This window comes from Cornus florida, unplaced genomic scaffold (assembly GCF_030987335.1).
Source record: "Cornus florida cultivar Cherokee Brave unplaced genomic scaffold, ASM3098733v1 CherokeeBrave_3.0.0_Hap2_Chr02, whole genome shotgun sequence".
NCBI lineage: Eukaryota > Viridiplantae > Streptophyta > Magnoliopsida > Cornales > Cornaceae > Cornus > Cornus florida.
In genome coordinates, this window is record NW_026775572.1 from 36,699,059 (window position 1) to 36,716,630 (window position 17,572).

The window sequence follows — 17,572 nt, forward strand, 5'->3', positions numbered from 1 at the left end:
AACTTGAGATTAAAAAGAGAATAAATGAAAATAATAAAGGTTATTAAGATAGCCGCTCAAGAGCGGCATATACCCGTCGAATGTGGAGATTGCTTCATCAAATAACGAGGGTGGACAATCATCCGTGGATCCCATTTGGTGATCCAATATGCACCTTGATAAGTACATAACTCTCTCCGTGATGAAGAAGATCCTTATTCTTAATCGAATAGACACATGAAGGGATGGGACTCATCACTTGACTATAGCCAGGTGTATGAGTTTTACCCTAATAATTTGATTTTCATTTTAGAAAATGTTCTTACCCTAGCTTTTTGAACCACTAGTTTTTGAATTCAAATCATTTTAAAAATAAATTAATAAATAACACGAAATAAAATGCTACTTCAACTTAACTTGATTAATAATTAAGTAGAGAGTAATGATCGTTTGCATATCGGTGAGCAAGAAATTCATTCATCCTATACATAGTAACGTAACAATCTCGATTTTCAATTTCTTGCCTAACCGCATTTCCGTTCAAATAGATACTAAAGGAACTTTCAATTGAGGTAAGCTTGATGAGCTCATTTACAGCCATACAAAGTTTTTATACAGAATCTCAACATGAATGATATGACAAAAACATTCTTTATAATTGACAATATATAAAATGAACAATGACTTTACCCATAAATTGATCAAAATTGCACAATCAAATTGTATTTGGTCTACCAAATAAAGTTGCTTAGAAATTAAAGGAAGTGCCAACTTGTTCCTATGTCCCATTTTCCCATTTCATGAATATATATATATTATAATCATTTCAATCTCAACCTTTAAAAAAGGACTTTCACGTGAAAAAACAAACACAAACTAGACAGACTCTCTCTCTATATTCCTCTTTTGTTCACATTGGCCGCTTCTTTCTTGGTTTTACCAAATGTCCAAAAAATACAGAGCAATTTCGCACAATCAATGCCCACCAAATAATTACTACTTCAAATAATGGTCAATCATTGTAATTTTTAAAAAAAATATACTACCTCCGTTGCATCCGTCTCAACTTGTGAATCACGATTTCCCAAATTCCCAAACAGAATATCTTTTTTGAGACGGAGTAAAAATTTGGACGTGGCTCGTGACTCAGTAGTGAGTCATGGTACAGCACAACCATGCCTCGAAAACCCGAGTCGCGACCGATCCTTATCGAACTCGAACAAGTACCCTTGTTGCATCAGATTGCCGATCACCGAGAACCCAGCAGGCGAGCTCACGGGCTGTATTGCCAGACACTTCACGCCATCCGCGGTGTCCACAAAGTAGTTCCTTGGAGGCGGCCTGAACACCGACTCACCAGCGAATTTGAAACTCAGTCTGGGTAGACTCGGTCTCGACACGCCCGACACATTGACACAGAGATCGAAGCCGAGTGTCGGGTCGGCTGGACTTGGCAGCTTAACGCGCTGTCTGAAAGCAGATAAGATCCGACGGTAAGCCGGGTCGGCTAAAAAGGTCAGGGTCGTGCCCGAGTCCACGACAGTCCCACCATTACCCAACTCATCAATGGACCAAACCATAGGGTTAATATGTAATTTCACATCGTCGATTGAAACACTTTGGATCCCAATATAGTAAAATGTTGGAGAGAGAGGGTTGATTTGGAATGGAGTGAAACTCAATTTTGAATTTCCTTTTACGACGGCGTTTTGGCTGCCGCCGATCATGAGATAGCTCGTCGGAGATGGAGAGAGAGTGTAGTCCATGAGACAATATGAGAACTTGTTTCCGAACCGGTGGCCCAATTGGGAAGCCAGCGAGATGGGCCCGCGGCCCAGGCCCATTACACCATGCGCTCCGTTGAAGCTCGGGCCGGACACGCTCGGTCCAGATACAGAAAACGCGCAACCGAACGACAGCGTTTTGTGCTTCACGACCCTGCCGGAGCTGGTGTTGAACGCCGTCGTTTCACGGGAGAAGAAGCCGGCGGTTGTAGAGCCGTCTGCGTAGGAGTATTCATAGCGACAGGGGCTGTGGAGGCGCGTGTGTTTGCATCGCGTAAGCTTGGGGTGAGGGACGAGTCGACACGGAGAGTTGAAACAGTGGTGGGGAGAGAATGTGGTGGAGTGGCGGGCGAGGAAAGCCGATCCCGGTGGGTGGTTGTCGCAGCGGCCGCGGCAAGCGGAGCAGGTGACCCAGACGAGGTCGCTGCCGGTGTCGGCCACAAGGAGAAGGCGCTGGGGTGGGGTGCCGAGGCTGAGATCGACGAAGTACTGGCCGGAGCCGGTGGAGGCGCCGGAGATGAGGGGGAGTTTGGGGGTTTTGCGGCCGTGCAGGGCGGAGAAGAGGACGGAGAGCCGGTGAGCGTCGGAGGAGAGAGCCTCGGATGGGGAAGGAAATAGGGTTCTGTGGAGGAGTGGTAACTTGAGGTAATCGGTGGTGTTTTGGGTGCTGCAGGGATCTGTGAATGCAAGGAGGAGGAGAGAGAAAATGAAGAGGAGAGAGAGTGGGGAAAGAGGAGACAGTAGCACCATTGTGGTGTTGGGGAGGGAGGATGAGAGTGTGAAGAGGTACTGATATGTAAATATGGAGAGAGATTAAAGAGTGGTGCGCATTTTTTTTTTTTTTTTTTTTTTGGTTCAGAGGATGTGGTATAAAGTTGTATTTTTATTTTTACAACTAATTCGTACAACAATTTATGAAATTTTGAATCAGCTCCATATGCGTTTAAAGATACACTGCTGTACCTCCTCAATCCATTGCATTTTGAATTGGAAAATTCCATAAAATATGAATTACACTATTTAATTGGATAATTTCTCTAATTCGTCAAGATAAAATAAATAAAATAAAATTTGATAACTCGTTAATTATTCAAATTAAATAATCCATTTGATATATAAATCGGATATGGATTATGAACGATTCGATCCAATAATAATCTGATTCGATATAATATATTATAAGGGCAAAATAAGGAAAGCACCCTTAATGTTTTAATTTTGGGTAAATAACACCCTTATCGTTTATTTTGGATATATAATTCCGTTAAGTTTGAAAAAATGAGTAAAGAAAAGCTTATGTTGTGTACATAATAAGTCCGTTAGGTTTGAAAAATAAGCCAAAAAAAAAAAAAAAAGGCTTGAAGTAACTTTTAAGATATAAAATTCCGAAAACACCCTCATCTATTCCTATAACGCCCTTATAAGGGTAAAGTGAGAAAAATATCCCTAATATTTACATTTTAGACAAATAATACACAAATCCTTTATTTTGAGTATATAAATCCGTTAAATTTGAAAAAATGTGACAAATAGGGCTCCATGTCATTGTTTCGTTTCATGTGTATTACAAATGATATTTTTAAGATATAATTTTTTTTAAATATCCTTCTCTCTTCTGATAATGTCCTTATATATATACACATACTTATCACATTTAATTATTATTATTTTTTGCTTATTTTTTATTCAGTTGTAGAGGGATATTTTAGTCTTTTCAGCATTCAGGTCCTTGTTTGCACCAAAATTGAATGTTAACGAGATTTAGAATGTATTGGGAGTTATATACTCTATATGCAAACCATAAAGACGTTTTTTTGCCAGCAACATTGTATTATATATATAAAAAGAATAACATTTTAGTTATTTCACATTTAATTGATTTTTTACTTATTTTTTTTAATTCAGTTATAGAGGGGCATTTTAATCTTTTCAGCATTCAGGTCATTGTTTTCCTTTATATGCATCTTAGTCAAAATTAAATGTTAAGAACTTTTTAGAACGTACAGGGAAATTATATACTCTATATGCATATCATAGGGATATTTTTCGCTCGGGACCTTATATTATATAATGTTATAACATACTAAAGTAATATTTACATATTATTCAAATGTCTTTTATCAATTATTGTTTTCCTTTTCTCTCTCTATTTTATCTTTTTATTATATATATATTTTTTCAACAGTATGTCAAATACCTACTTTTCTACCTTTTTTATATTTTATTTTTCTTCTCTATCTTCTCTCATTTTTTCTTAAACATTGTTGGCTAATATCTCTTTATAATAATAATAATAATTAAAAATAAAACAAAATAAAAATTGACAAAAAAGTTACATTTTTTGGATTGGGTTATCAAATCATATATTTGATTAATAACAAAATCGAATATGAATTTAATCATTAAAAAATCCGTCGAGTTATCGAAGGATCAGATCATATACTATCCATATCATATTTAAATTCAGATCAAGCCTGACCTGGTCCAAATCCAATTTATTTATCGGCCTAGATACCACCATGTTACAAGAGTGTAATATATAGTGTATTATTATAGTTCTTGATGTTTAAGGAGGAGCTTAGGTACCATTAGTTTTTCTTCTTCCTTTGGTTTTTCTCTTCCTTAGATATGATAATGATTTCTATTTTTATTTTCTATGCAATTTAATTATAATTAAATTTATTTTCAACACATTAAATTTTTATATAAATTTTTGTGTAAAAAAACTATAACAAGATGTACTATTTTCGTCCCAAATTAAATATTCTGTATAAAAAATCGTGACTTATAAAAATTAATATCAGAGGGAGTAATAGAAAATCCTTTACAACATAGGATTCAAACATCTTGAAAGTACTAGAGTACGGATTGAGAGGGGAAAGAAAGCAAAGTGAAAAAGTCTACTAAAATTGCGGAAAGTGGGTTGGTCATTTTTGGTGTAACGAAATTGGGTTAGCGTTGAATTTAGTGTGCGTTAGCTTTGTTTTTGGTATGCATAGTTAGCATCCAATGGTGTCCTGTTACACGTGAAAACATCCCTATGTGGGCCCTTTTCATTTGTCAGCTGTCTGTCTATTCTTTCAAGAAGGGAGAGAAAATTTTGGTGAAGGTAGAGTGTGCGTCACTGAGGCAGCCAAGGCAGCAGTTTTTCAATTTGATGATTACAAGCATTAAATTCATAATAATTTTTGGAATTTTTATAAATACATGGGCTTAATGTCACGCTCCGCCTATGAAGATTATGCGAAAGCAATGTTTTGGTGCCACACGGGAACAGTTAGAGTGGTGCTGAAACTTTAAGCCCGTGATATTAAGGCCTAAATGTTACTTTAAAATAAAAATAAACTCTTAAAGTTTCAATTATTGATTTGACTAACACAATGTTTTTCTAAAATAGACTATACTTTTTATAAGTTTTAAAACGGATATATAATCAACCAATATACATATTAGACAAAATAACTTTTTAATCCAATTATTACTCTAGTTATCTGATAAAATTAATAAACTTAAAGAGAAATTAGAAGTGATACAAGAAAGTATTCCCAGAGAATATTCTAAAACCATTTTTTATCTTGTATTCGATTTAGTAGCACATCTTGGTCTTACTTCTGCGTAGATTATATTTTTTGGTTTATTGCCCAATAATCAATCCTTTTCTGCAACAACCAAGCGTGTAAATTTACTATAACCTCAACCTCATAAGCGAAAACCACAATGGCCATTATCTTTATAAAATCCAAAGAAATAATAAGATAATGAACATGATGCTAAAAAATATATAGAATAAATAATGAAGAAGGTAAAAAATAAAGCTAATCAATTATAAGATTCCTAATAAGGATGTGTTACTAAATCGAATACAAGATAGAAAATGGTTTTATCTGGTATACTGCAAAGCCAATCGTCAAGTTAACCTAGACGAAAGTTATTTTGTCTAATATGTATATTGGTTGATTGCAGGTGTGTTTTAAAACTTGTAAATCTTCTGGGTTCTTTATCAATTGTGTAAAGTTCAAATAACGCAGTTAAATAATCAGGACTACTAGTGCTCATAAAACTATTATAATAACCTTTGCATATCGGTTTTAAGGGATTTTAAATAGTCTAGGATTATTTTGTTCATGTTCTCATAAATATGCAAACTACGTTCATGTAATAATAATATACCTATGCTAAGACCACTTATACGTAATTTTTCCATAATTTTTCCAAAATATATGTATACACATAAGGCTAGAGTTATACACTCAATATATGTATAATATAAACAACTAATCATATAAATATTGCCTTAAAAGTTTTGATAGTTAAGAGAGATACACATACACATCTCTTAGTAGTACTTTCCTACTTTGTACCATTCAAATTTGGCTTTGGCATGAAAATATAAGGATGCGAGTTTAACTATCATCACAATTAATTTGAATATAATGAGCTCAAATTGATGTTTCAAAGTTTGAGTAAAATAACAATCCTTCTGTCTAAAAAAAATAAAAATAAAAAATAAAAAAAATATCCACGGCGTCTCATATTAAAAATATATTTTGAGAGCTGTGACTCACAAGTCACAGTTTGTGAAGTAGACATTTAAAACAAGACTGAGTTAATATAACTTTTGAAAAATATAACTTTTAAGAATTTAATTTTTATGTTTTTTTTATTATAGTGGTATGAAATAAAATTTTTAATTCGTCCTTTCAAATTTTGTCTTGACATTCTTTGATGGAGACACTTATTACAAGATAAGAGGATAAATTAAAAATATTTAAAATATAATTCATTAAACTTTGAACTGGAATACTTATTTTGGGACAATTTTAAAAAAAAAAATTGGACAAATTTTATGGAACAAAGGAATATCAAATTAATTTTGGGTGATCGCCTTTTAGACAATATTATGTTTGGAATGAATGCAAATAATTTCTTAAGGGGTGGGTGTGCGGGCAGGGATAAACTCAGGATTGTTTGAAGAGGGTAATGGTAGAATTTTTTTATAATTTCAAGGGAGGCAATTTGAAAATTTCTTTAATATATAGTTCAAAAAAGAAAAAATCACTAGTGAATCCTTGCGTGAAAGTATCAATTAGGAGGAAAGATGTATTATACCTGTCAATTTATAAACTTGATCTTTGCACCAAGCAAGGACCTCTATGAAATTGCATGGTAACTTGTTTGTGCTGCTTAGCTAGTGTCACACTCCACCAATTTAGAAGGGATGTTACATCACGCAAATAATACATTATGGCATTAGGGTTGGGTAGTAGGACCTAGCATAGTGTCTACTTCGCATATATGGAATGTTGGTTTTAGAGTGGTCCACACTTGCGTAGAAAATTGTAAATTGTTGTAGAGAGAAGATTTTAGAAATACCTTATAGAAATTGGTAAATGGAAGAATATTCTAGGAAGGCTTTTGAGGATGCTATATAAAAGGTTAAGTCTCATTTGCAATCATCTAGAACTAACATTGAGTGTCGAGATTAAAAGTGAGAGTGTGCATGGGTGTGGTTGGGTCACTAGTCAACTCATACGCCCCTCATATTAGTTTTGGTATTTTTACACCTTTTAAAAATATTGATAATTCAAAGTATGAAATGAAATAGTGAATTGTTAAAACAAATACGCATTTAACTCCCATTAATTTCTGCAAAATTTAATGTATGCATTTGAAAAATTAATGAACACTATTATCGAAAAATGTTTGTTGAATTAAAGTGATAAGTGAAATTCAAATAAGTATTTTAATTTTAGTTTGCATGACAATTAACTTACATACTCAATTTTTTTTTTTTTTCTTTTAATTCTTCGATTGTCACTTTTCATATTGGAGTTTAAAAATTTAAAGATGTATTAACAAGTAGTTTCAACTTTCAACCATACAACAAAGTAGCTCTCTCATCATACAAAAATATGTTCTTTTTATAGTCAATAAAATCACACTGCAATTATGTTTATTTCTTGACCATGGAATCAGTCTCTTTACGTATGGAAATAAGACTACGTACACTTAATCTTCAAGATTCAAATATTATCAGCATATATAAAAAATATAAAAAATGAACAATGGGTCTTCTTTTTCTGCGCACCACGTGCATCAGCATCACGAGATAAATTTTGTAAACAGTCAGTGTTTTGGGAGTGAATCTAAGATGATATGGTTGTAACTACAAATTAAAGAATTGAAAAAATTAGATACAAGTAAAATCATAACAGAAGCATGTGACTGGGGGAGACAATGTCAAATGCATTTTGTCTACCATGCTCACATATTTGAATACAAAAATAGGGGATACAAGTTATCAGGCCGTGTTCATATATGATATACATTATATAATAATATAGTACATAATATGTATGGAAGACAATAGCTTGATGAAAACTGTAGGTCAATTCATGTTACCCAGAGTACAAAATGGATCGATCCATCCCAAGTCGGTGGCACGTGTATAGAAAGAAGAAACAATATATCACATTGTCTTCTCAAACATGATTTGATTCTTGTCCAACCACCAACCATACCCATACCTATAAATGCTTTCTTATTTCTTTTTATTTGACAAAATTATATATATGCGGGATATTTTGGAGTGCCAAACTTCATATATATATATATATATATATATAGAGAGAGAGAGAGAGAGAGAGAGAGAGAGAGGGGTATGCTTTCATTGTTCCAAATGAGGTAATAACCTTTTGTAAAGGATGGGTTCTTGCCTATTTACTTAAAAGATCAAATTATTGTTACATACCCATTCATTTATACTCAATCATTTTTTTATCCAAATCCAATGTGAAACAAATATCCTTATTACACCGTATTAGACTACGAATAGATCATACCTTCCAAACTTCCAAAAAAAAAAAAAAACACACCCTTCTCATCAATTGTGAGAGCAATGTCTTGCAATTACTTTGGTGTACCTGCATTCAAGAATGAAATATGAAGCTTTATTAATTTCATTGGATGTCACTTTATCTAGTTTATTTTTCTCAAATCACTCCAAATCCAGCCTTTTCTTTTCCTTCATTTATTTTTTTTTTATTTATTTATTTTTGATAAATCAACTTCAAAATAATAGGAATTTTGAAAAAAATTGCAAAATACTCTTTAACAGGAAGTCTTTGTTGCTTTCATACCTTATTACTTGCACTGTTACACAGGCCTAATAGTGATTTCAATGTTTCCCCATGCCCTTCTTGTATATGATATAGCAATGTATTAGAGGATGACAAAATTGTCATTTACAAGTTCTAATTACAATAACCTCAAAACACTAATTGTCTAACACAATAACTGGACAGATTAAGTTTTTGAAACCATTACAGAAACCATCCTCCATTGCAATTTCTATATATGCAAACAGCAATCGAATACAGAAGCCAATCTCACTGACATTTGAAATCTCACCACAGCATTGCATATATATGTACATAAAAATTTCAGTGCCAATTTGAGTAAAGCCCTAAAACAACAGCAGAATCCATATCAACTACCTCAAAGTTGCCCCTTTTAAAAATATGCCTGATAGACGCTTTTAAGTCCTACGCCTGCTAGAAGAAACAGCACCCTGTGACAACGAAGACGGTTTAAAACCCCCTACCAGTAAATTAGATGCTGTGGCTGCCTTAATTTTTCTTCTCTTGGCCTCTAGATCAAGCCTTTTTGTACCGGACATGGAAGAACCGGAAGGCCCAGAAAAGATAGAAGAAGCATTAATTAATGCCCGCTTATCCTTTCTGTTCCTATCGAACTTGGAGGAGAACTTCACACGTGCTGCAGCAGCAGTATCTTCTTCAGCCGCTGGAAGCAGTCGTATGCCAATGCCCTTTCTCCTGGAAGCATCCTCTTCTTCAGCAACTCTTTTCTTTTGATTCTGAGAAAATTAAAAATTGGTGAAAACCTTGCACGTTAAGGATAAAGAAGAAGAAAGATGAAAAGGCTAAAAAATTTAAAAAGTAGCATACCCTAAGTTGGGACCGAAGAGCTTTGTTGAGGGCATAATCATCTTGATGCCTAGCATCAGATACCCGCTGAAGGCGCACTATAACCGGCTCAGCTTCTTTCTTCTTCTGTAAATCTACTTCCTGATGTTCAAGACGGTAAAAGGGATCTGCAAGCTTACCTCTTTCTGGAAAAAACAACAAATTAAATTATGTCAGGTCCAAACTAAAAAAAAAGGAACACAAAAAACCAAAAACTAAAAGGATTAATGGATGTCCTTGGAAAACCGAACGGGACACTTTTTTTTCATAACATGTTGCCAAATATCGGCAATCTAAAAAAAGAACATCATGAACAGGGAATATATATGAAGTAATGCCTAAAAATACTTGGTGCAATGTATAGTTGCTCCAGTGTGACCTGAAGGTCACGGGTTCGAATTAGGAAACAGCATGTCCACATACAGAGGTAAGGCTGCATACATCAAACCTTTCCCAGACCCCGCAGCGGCAGAAGCCTCATGCATGGGGCTAGCTGTGTCTAAAATTCCTTGGTCAAACTCAGCACATACAAAGTATATATCCATGTAAATTTCATATCTCATCTGAAAATACTAGCAAAAGCATGATGAACTATTTTGAAAAGCTAGAGTAACATAATGGACGCTCTATTTAGAAAGGACATCCAAATGCCTGTGAATTTTTCTATATTGATAACCACCTTCATCAGCAGGAAGTTCGAAGGTTTCTGCATCCTCAATGTCATACTCCTCAGTCTTTTTCTGGGCCCCACTGATAATTACATACTCACAATTTTTGGGGTCGGTCTGAATAACTATCTCATGCTTGCAGCAGGCAGACTTCATGGTAAAGCTCCATATCTGGATGAAGGAAATAGACATTCACTATTATCTGATTAGGAAAATAACTTTACCAAAAGCAGATGTGATTTGAACTTGCTGTCCTTTCCAATATGATAAAATTGAGATGTGATCCAAGGAACAGAATAGGTATGTGCCTACTAACTCAGGAACCACATGTAAACAGAAAAAGAATGAATATTTAACCATAAGCTAACATAAACAGTTGCTCTGAACTATGCAAGTCACTTCTTAATATAGTACACGCCTGCGTGCGCGTTCGCGTGTGCGCGCGCACAGGCAAATTCTTTGATGTTCAATGCCAAGTTCTATCAAGCTGATAAGTTACTTCCCAAGCCTTTGCTACATTTTTTGTTATCCTCCCCTCTCCCGCCCTCGCAATATGTGTGTCCCTATAGACATGCATGTTTGTTTTCCATAATAATACATGTAAAAAAATACAGCTCTTCAGATACTTGTGCTCCCACGGTGCCAAATACAGTGGTAAGAAGATCATCAATCATTGAGTATAGCTTACCTTTGTGGAATAATAATTCCCCACTTGCTTTTTCTCTGCATTGAACCTCACACCCTTCGCAATCATAGAATTGCATCCACCACACCAAATATTGTAAGGCATTTCGAACCTGAAAAAGCAAATGACATCAATTAGAATTACCAACTAAGCATTTTCAAAGAAGATTGAAAATGGCACTTTCCCATAGGCTTCCATGAATAAGTGGACATTTTTTTTTTTAGACAAGTAAACAAATTAATTGCATCAAAAGTGAATGAGTAAAGCCAAAAGCCGATGCTTTCCTTATGTGGAATCTCAGTGCATCCTCCTAAAATAACAAGATTTGTTTTTTCTTCCTTTTTATAAGGATTCTAAAATAACATGAAACCTATAAAATTGTTGAAGATCAAAAGACAAAAAAAAAAAAAAGCAAAGAACCTTGGACCAGCTCATGGTTATTAATAGCAGACACAGACTGCGATTATGGTTGGATCAATTGAAATGAGGACTCAAGATCGATTCCTATCCAGAAAATAGGCGAATACACTTCTTGATTTACAACTCCTTGTTCCACATAAATATTCCTCAATCCAAGAAATGTGAACTAAATCTCATCAAGAACAATTTTTCCAGCCTCAAGTAGATTTAGATTTAAAATGATGAATCCAATCCCAAGTAAGCAAATCATGCTTTAAAAAAAATGACTAAAAAGTCCCCTATCTTGAATCTACTTGGGTCTTCGTGCTTCATAAACTTTGGTTCAAGATTAGCCGGGTGGTTTTGTAATTATTTTTCTTGGGAGAATGGGATTCAATGCAATTTAAAATATATTATAGATTAATTAAAAAATAATAATATAAAATTTTAGAAAAGAGAAACAACAAACATCTAGCTCTAAGCTCTAAATTAGTGATTTCATTCATGATTCTAGGGATAAATGAACCAAAAAAAAAATCATTTTTTTTTTTATATAGTATTATTTTTTCACATATCCCTATCATATTTGTGTCCTATTTTTTCTAAGATTTTGTCATATCACTGTGTCTGTATTCTATTGTACCCGAGTCTGTATCCGCACTTCCTAGCTCCCAACATTGATTGTGCCCCACACCCCCACAAAAAAAAAATAAATAAATAAAATTAAAAAATCACTTCTATTAGTCTCATTGGGCCTTTAGTTAGTTTAAACCCAATACCATTAATAGTTTAGTTTCTTAATCCCAATAGTAATATATATCATGTATATAGTAATATAATATTGTATATATTATATAATATAATTTGATACTACTATATTACTTTTCTTTGCTTTCGAAACCAAAGCTACTGGAAGTCTCAAACGTCAAACCTGGAAAGAACATAACAAGGGAAAGCTTCATGCCCTATTCCTCCTCCTCCTATATAATAGGATTGTATAGATTCTATCATTCTGGCAACTTGGGAGTTAGAAGATAGAGAGATTAAAATATGCAAGTTTCATTTTCTAAGTCACATAGAGCGGGAGCAGGAGTGTGAGTGCCAAGTCTAAAATATTTGAAAGCAGGAGCGACTTGAGAGCATCTGCACATACAAAAACCTTCGATACCTCAACAATGAATGGAACTCGAGTTGCTCCTGCCACTATCCCCTATGTTTGACTGAGCTCTATTTCAACTACTAATGCATAAACCCCTTGGTTCTGATTCTATGCAATTTGAGCTTGACATACCCATGTACCTAGGGTGCTTGAAAAGAAATAGGTTATTATTATTATTATTATTATTATATTATGTATGTATGCTTATCTCATTATATCAATTTATTAAAAATTATTTTCTCTGCATTTTTATAATTAATAGAAATTGCCATTTGATAATCTATTTAGAATTATTATAATGTAGTGAACTTTTATACTTGAAACAAAAAGTTGCCAAATGATTAGATGCACCAGTTTACCCTGTATAGAATGTATTTTTTAATTCATTTACTTATAACCAAATGTAGGGAATATCTCTAGCCAGGGAAGAAGGATGCACAGACACGTCACAGCCATTGGATGGACAACCGAGGGAAGGGAAGTGGAATGCATGCCCACACGTTACAATCATTGAATGGATAACTGAGGGAATCCCATGACAGATGGCGGCTATTGAAGGGATTCGTTTAAATCCGCGTTCTCAAAACTTGAATTCGTGAATTCAGAAAATTGAATTCACAAATTTTCGTTGAATCCGCTCTCGATTCGCAAATTCGCACACGGAGTGCAAAACAGTCCCCCTCCACAAATTATGTGACTTGATTCATTCTCACTCCTATCACTCTTTTTTCAATTTTAAAAAAATCACAAATTCTAGTTTTTCATTATTCAAAGCCCTAATATAATACAATAACTCAATACTTATGGGATATGAAATCAATGCATAACAGCTGCATTTGCCAACAGAGATTTAGAAAATGTCATCACTAACGCTATGCTTCTCTAGAATACTAAGACATTCTAAGGATTGTACTAGTGAAAAGCTAATAGCAATTTATTATAACAATACTCATCAGCTACTCAGCTGCGTGTGCAAAACCTAATTTCTTTCTTGAAATTGAACAAAATCCTAATTTATTTTAGAAAAAACTAACATTAAGTATAGTATTTTCAGAATGTGGAAGATCAAGGCATTATTGGTGTCCACCCACAAGTTCGAATATGGCATGCTGAGGCTTTCAGCCCTTCAGCTATTGGCATATTGCCAATATCACATAGATACTTCTAAAAAAGTTAAATATATAGATATCCTTCACACATATCAAAGCAAGCTTCTTGAGATACAATCAAATAATTGCATATGCTTCATAAAATGTGTGTGGTTCAGTACCTTATAATCAAAATTCCCTGGTCTAATTTTCTTGCTCTCTCTCTCAAAGCATGTTGACCATGAAACTTGTTCAAAGAACCCTGAAAAATAAAAAGCAATGATGTAAGTATCCAGAATACTGATGTGTAATTATATATATATATAAATATAGAGGGAGAGACAGAGAGAAAGGGACCAAATGCTGTGAAAGCATATACCTGTTTTGGCGTCCATTCTGGGGGGTAGTAAAAGTTGTCTGCTCTGGCAGCCGCAAGTGAAGACTGCAGAAAATCAAACAAAAAAGTTTAATAACTCAAAGATATTATATATATATATATATATGAGGTTAAGAAAATAATTAAAAAACAATAATTAAAAAATAAAAAACACTCAGGACAAAAGTAGATGATGGGAACACTAGAGCATCACGAGCAACCTAGAAACTCAATTGTTCAAACCATATTTCCTTATCCAATGTAACCCTCTACTGAAACAAATATAGCAATCCTATGAAATCAGATGTCCAGGCATGTCTCACAAGACAAAAAATTAGTATGTAGAAAGGCACTGTAACCACAACTGAGTTGTCTTGGGGGAGAGAAGAAGTTGAGGAAAGGAGGTTTAAAGGGGCATACCATAATGTAAACCCATGACAGAAGTTCCCATAAAAAAGAAATGAGTGAATGAAATTAAAAATGACAACCTGATTCCTTCTCAAGATTCACAGGATATCTTATATCAAGAAGAATATTAAACTAAAACGGTTCCAATTGGTGCCACTATTTGTGTCATGGGCTTTAAAAGCTAAAATATAGTACTTTAAATTCAAATACGAAAAGATAAGTTAAGTTTGGATACAGATATATATAATAACTTAACATATTCAAATGATGTATTCTATGTGTTGTAGATACCGACTCACTTCTTGCCATGGAAACAGGGCAGCAAAAATAGTTTTAAATTTATATACGGATATATATAGTAAATATATTTGAATGAGAAGTCTATATGATGTAAAAACTGAATCACTTGTTGCTATAGAAACAGGGCAGGTAACAGTAAAGGAGAGGTAGTAGCAAATCTTTTGGGGAACTCATTTGTAGAACTCGCTAATGAAAAGGGTTTCTTGAAATGAGAAAGAGCAGGGATTTGAAGACTTGAACCTATCGCCTCTTTCTAAAAAGATGTCAAACCAAGTGAGCTTCTTGTTCCAGATAGTGAACTTGGTTTCTATACTAAAAAAAAAAAAAAAAGTTTATCTCTATACAAAATTAGGTATAATGCAACAATCAATGGAGAGAATGTAGGTCACACGAGCTGGATAGGCAGCCAAAAAATGGTTTTTCTCAATATGACGGCAAAGTTCCTTTAGGACAGGCCATTCAGGACGTTTGTACTTTAAAAAGGTATATTAAGATGAACCCGGATTAAAGAGAAGTACATAATCAATTTGCAAGAAAACTTTAACACCTTTCACCAACATGTCATCTAAAATTGTTATGAGTTAACACTAAACTGATTCACCAAAGCACTATGCACCTGATTCGAAAATTGCAAACAAACTAGTCAACTAGATTATTCTCATAGCTCCAAGAAACTTCAAAAATGTCAAAATTCCAATCTTTTAAAAAGATGTGATTCAATAATCCTAATATGGTGGCAGAAGGGGAAGAAATGAATCGATATAATTGTGATAGTATGTAAAACAGAACATTGCATGATTCGACTTTGAAAAATTATTTCAGAAAGTTCAAAAACAAGATTCATATAACCGACTACAAACAGTTGGGGTGCGACTTCATTTTTTTTTCCTGGTATGACTTCATTGACTTGAGCTGTATTTGAGTAAAAAAAAAGAAAGGAACAAAAACGAAAAACGTATAGGATGAGGGACAGAAGTCCTTCAAAAGAAGCAATAAGGAAGAAAAACACCAAAAATAAATGAAGTAAGAAGTAGGAGGAAAATATGCAAAGATTGCAAAACAAAGAGAAATCTCAATGAGTGCAGAAACGGGCAATAAAAACCTCTTAAAGTATTAGACAGAAAAAATTGAACAGCTTCATAAGTTCATAATGAAAGTTCATCTCTGCTCTTTTATCGCATTATTAAATCAAGCAGGTTTCTAACTGGTTCGATCTGAATATCAAATTGAGTAGGTTGGCATTTTGGGACATTTTGTGTAGCCCTAGAGTGCTGTGTAGTCGAGTCCAAGCTAAGTTCAAATATGATTAAACTCAGCTTGTTATCATATCAGCCAATCTCGACCAAGAGTTCAACCGATCCAAAAATTAGTCATACTCTCATGTAGCTTAATCTGTCTTACTACTCTAATTAGTGGCACAAACTTATCAATCATCCTCCTTATCGGCTGAGGTACATATCCAAGTATTTTTTATACACAGCCAATAAATCACATATACTATTTTCAATCAATGCTAAAAATCTCATTAATTTGATGCCACTAGTTTCACAGCCAAAAATCAGTCAAACAAAGACTTGTGCTGATACAACCTAAAGGAAAAGGGAGCATTTGCATAAAGTGGTTGAAAATTTTGGAAAATCAAAAGATGAAGCAATAAACATTTAACTTCATAATATAGAATACATACACGGAGAAAATATACAAAAACCTTTTTTTTTTTTTTTTGATAAGTAAAAAATATACAAAAACCTATTTGATTAAAAAAAAACAAAGCAAGCGCAAAGAAGTGAAATCCATACGGAAGATCACACGAAATCGATCCAATTTCTCAAAATCGACATAGATACACACAGATATATACATATATAAATATAAAGATATATTATGCCCTTGATCAAATCATTGAAACCCTAACAATAGTTTGTGATCTTTAAAAGATAAGATAGATTAATTTGCGTACCATATCAGCCTTTTTCGATCGATTCGAGTTCTAAAGGAAGGGCCAAGAAACGCTCCTCCAGATCAGACGGAGACGGGGCGGAGAGGCAATGGAAGCAGATTTGACGGGGGTCGGAGAAAAAGTTCAATTTGATGATCAGTTGAAAATACGCGGTGTTTTTAGAATTTATTGGTTTTTTTTTTTAATTTTTATTTACCGACTTAGATAAATATATTTAGGTATAATCTATACGACCGCCTCTATGCAGCGACTGTCTTTGCCGAGCCTGAGTCACACTCCTAATATCAGGATTTTTAAAATCAACAATGCTTGCATCAGGTTACATAAATAGGAATGTCATTCTTCTGATGTTGAATGGATGAATAAAAATATGACAAGTGTCAACAAAATTTTAAAATAATTAATAAAAATTGTTTAGATTTTTTTTGCGAATCACCTAAAATGAAAGATTTTTTTTTCCCTTATGTGTTTGAGATTTTCTACTCCAAACCTTTCCTACTGCAATTCGTAAAAAACTTCAATTATCAATAAAGTTTAAGGAAATCAATTTGACCTCAGATTGCAACAGGTAGTAATAAATATCAAAATTGTGGATGTTACTAGAATTATGCATATTTATTAATTGGTGGCTTGAATCATCTCTAAAAATTAGATGTAAAAGATTATGGTTTGAGAATGGAGGATGTGGCACTTGTGGAGACCGAAAATCAGTGGTGGAAGTCAATTGGTGGAAGAGATGATTAATATTAGGGTTTCAAAATTTGGGAGATGGTGGGCATCA

At 33.9% G+C, this 17,572-nt stretch overlaps 2 protein-coding genes across 2 annotated transcripts; both read right to left on the reverse strand.

Moving 5' to 3' along the window:
* Positions 1-686: 686 nt before the first annotated feature.
* LOC132294689 (aspartic proteinase NANA, chloroplast) lies at positions 687-2,694 on the reverse strand. Its single transcript, XM_059792633.1, has one exon. It carries the CDS (start codon positions 2,511-2,513, stop codon positions 1,137-1,139), a length of 1,377 nt encoding a protein of 458 aa, XP_059648616.1. The 5' UTR covers positions 2,514-2,694; the 3' UTR covers positions 687-1,136.
* A 6,349-nt stretch (positions 2,695-9,043) lies between these two features.
* Positions 9,044-16,996, reverse strand: LOC132294690 (uncharacterized). Its single transcript, XM_059792634.1, has 7 exons — positions 16,792-16,996; positions 14,127-14,189; positions 13,930-14,009; positions 11,105-11,213; positions 10,428-10,587; positions 9,731-9,894; positions 9,044-9,639 (listed from the first exon to the last, which is right to left on the reverse strand). The coding sequence occupies exons 1-7, from the start codon at positions 16,792-16,794 to the stop codon at positions 9,301-9,303; spliced, it is 918 nt and encodes a 305-aa protein (XP_059648617.1). The 5' UTR covers positions 16,795-16,996; the 3' UTR covers positions 9,044-9,300.
* Positions 16,997-17,572: the final 576 nt, after the last annotated feature.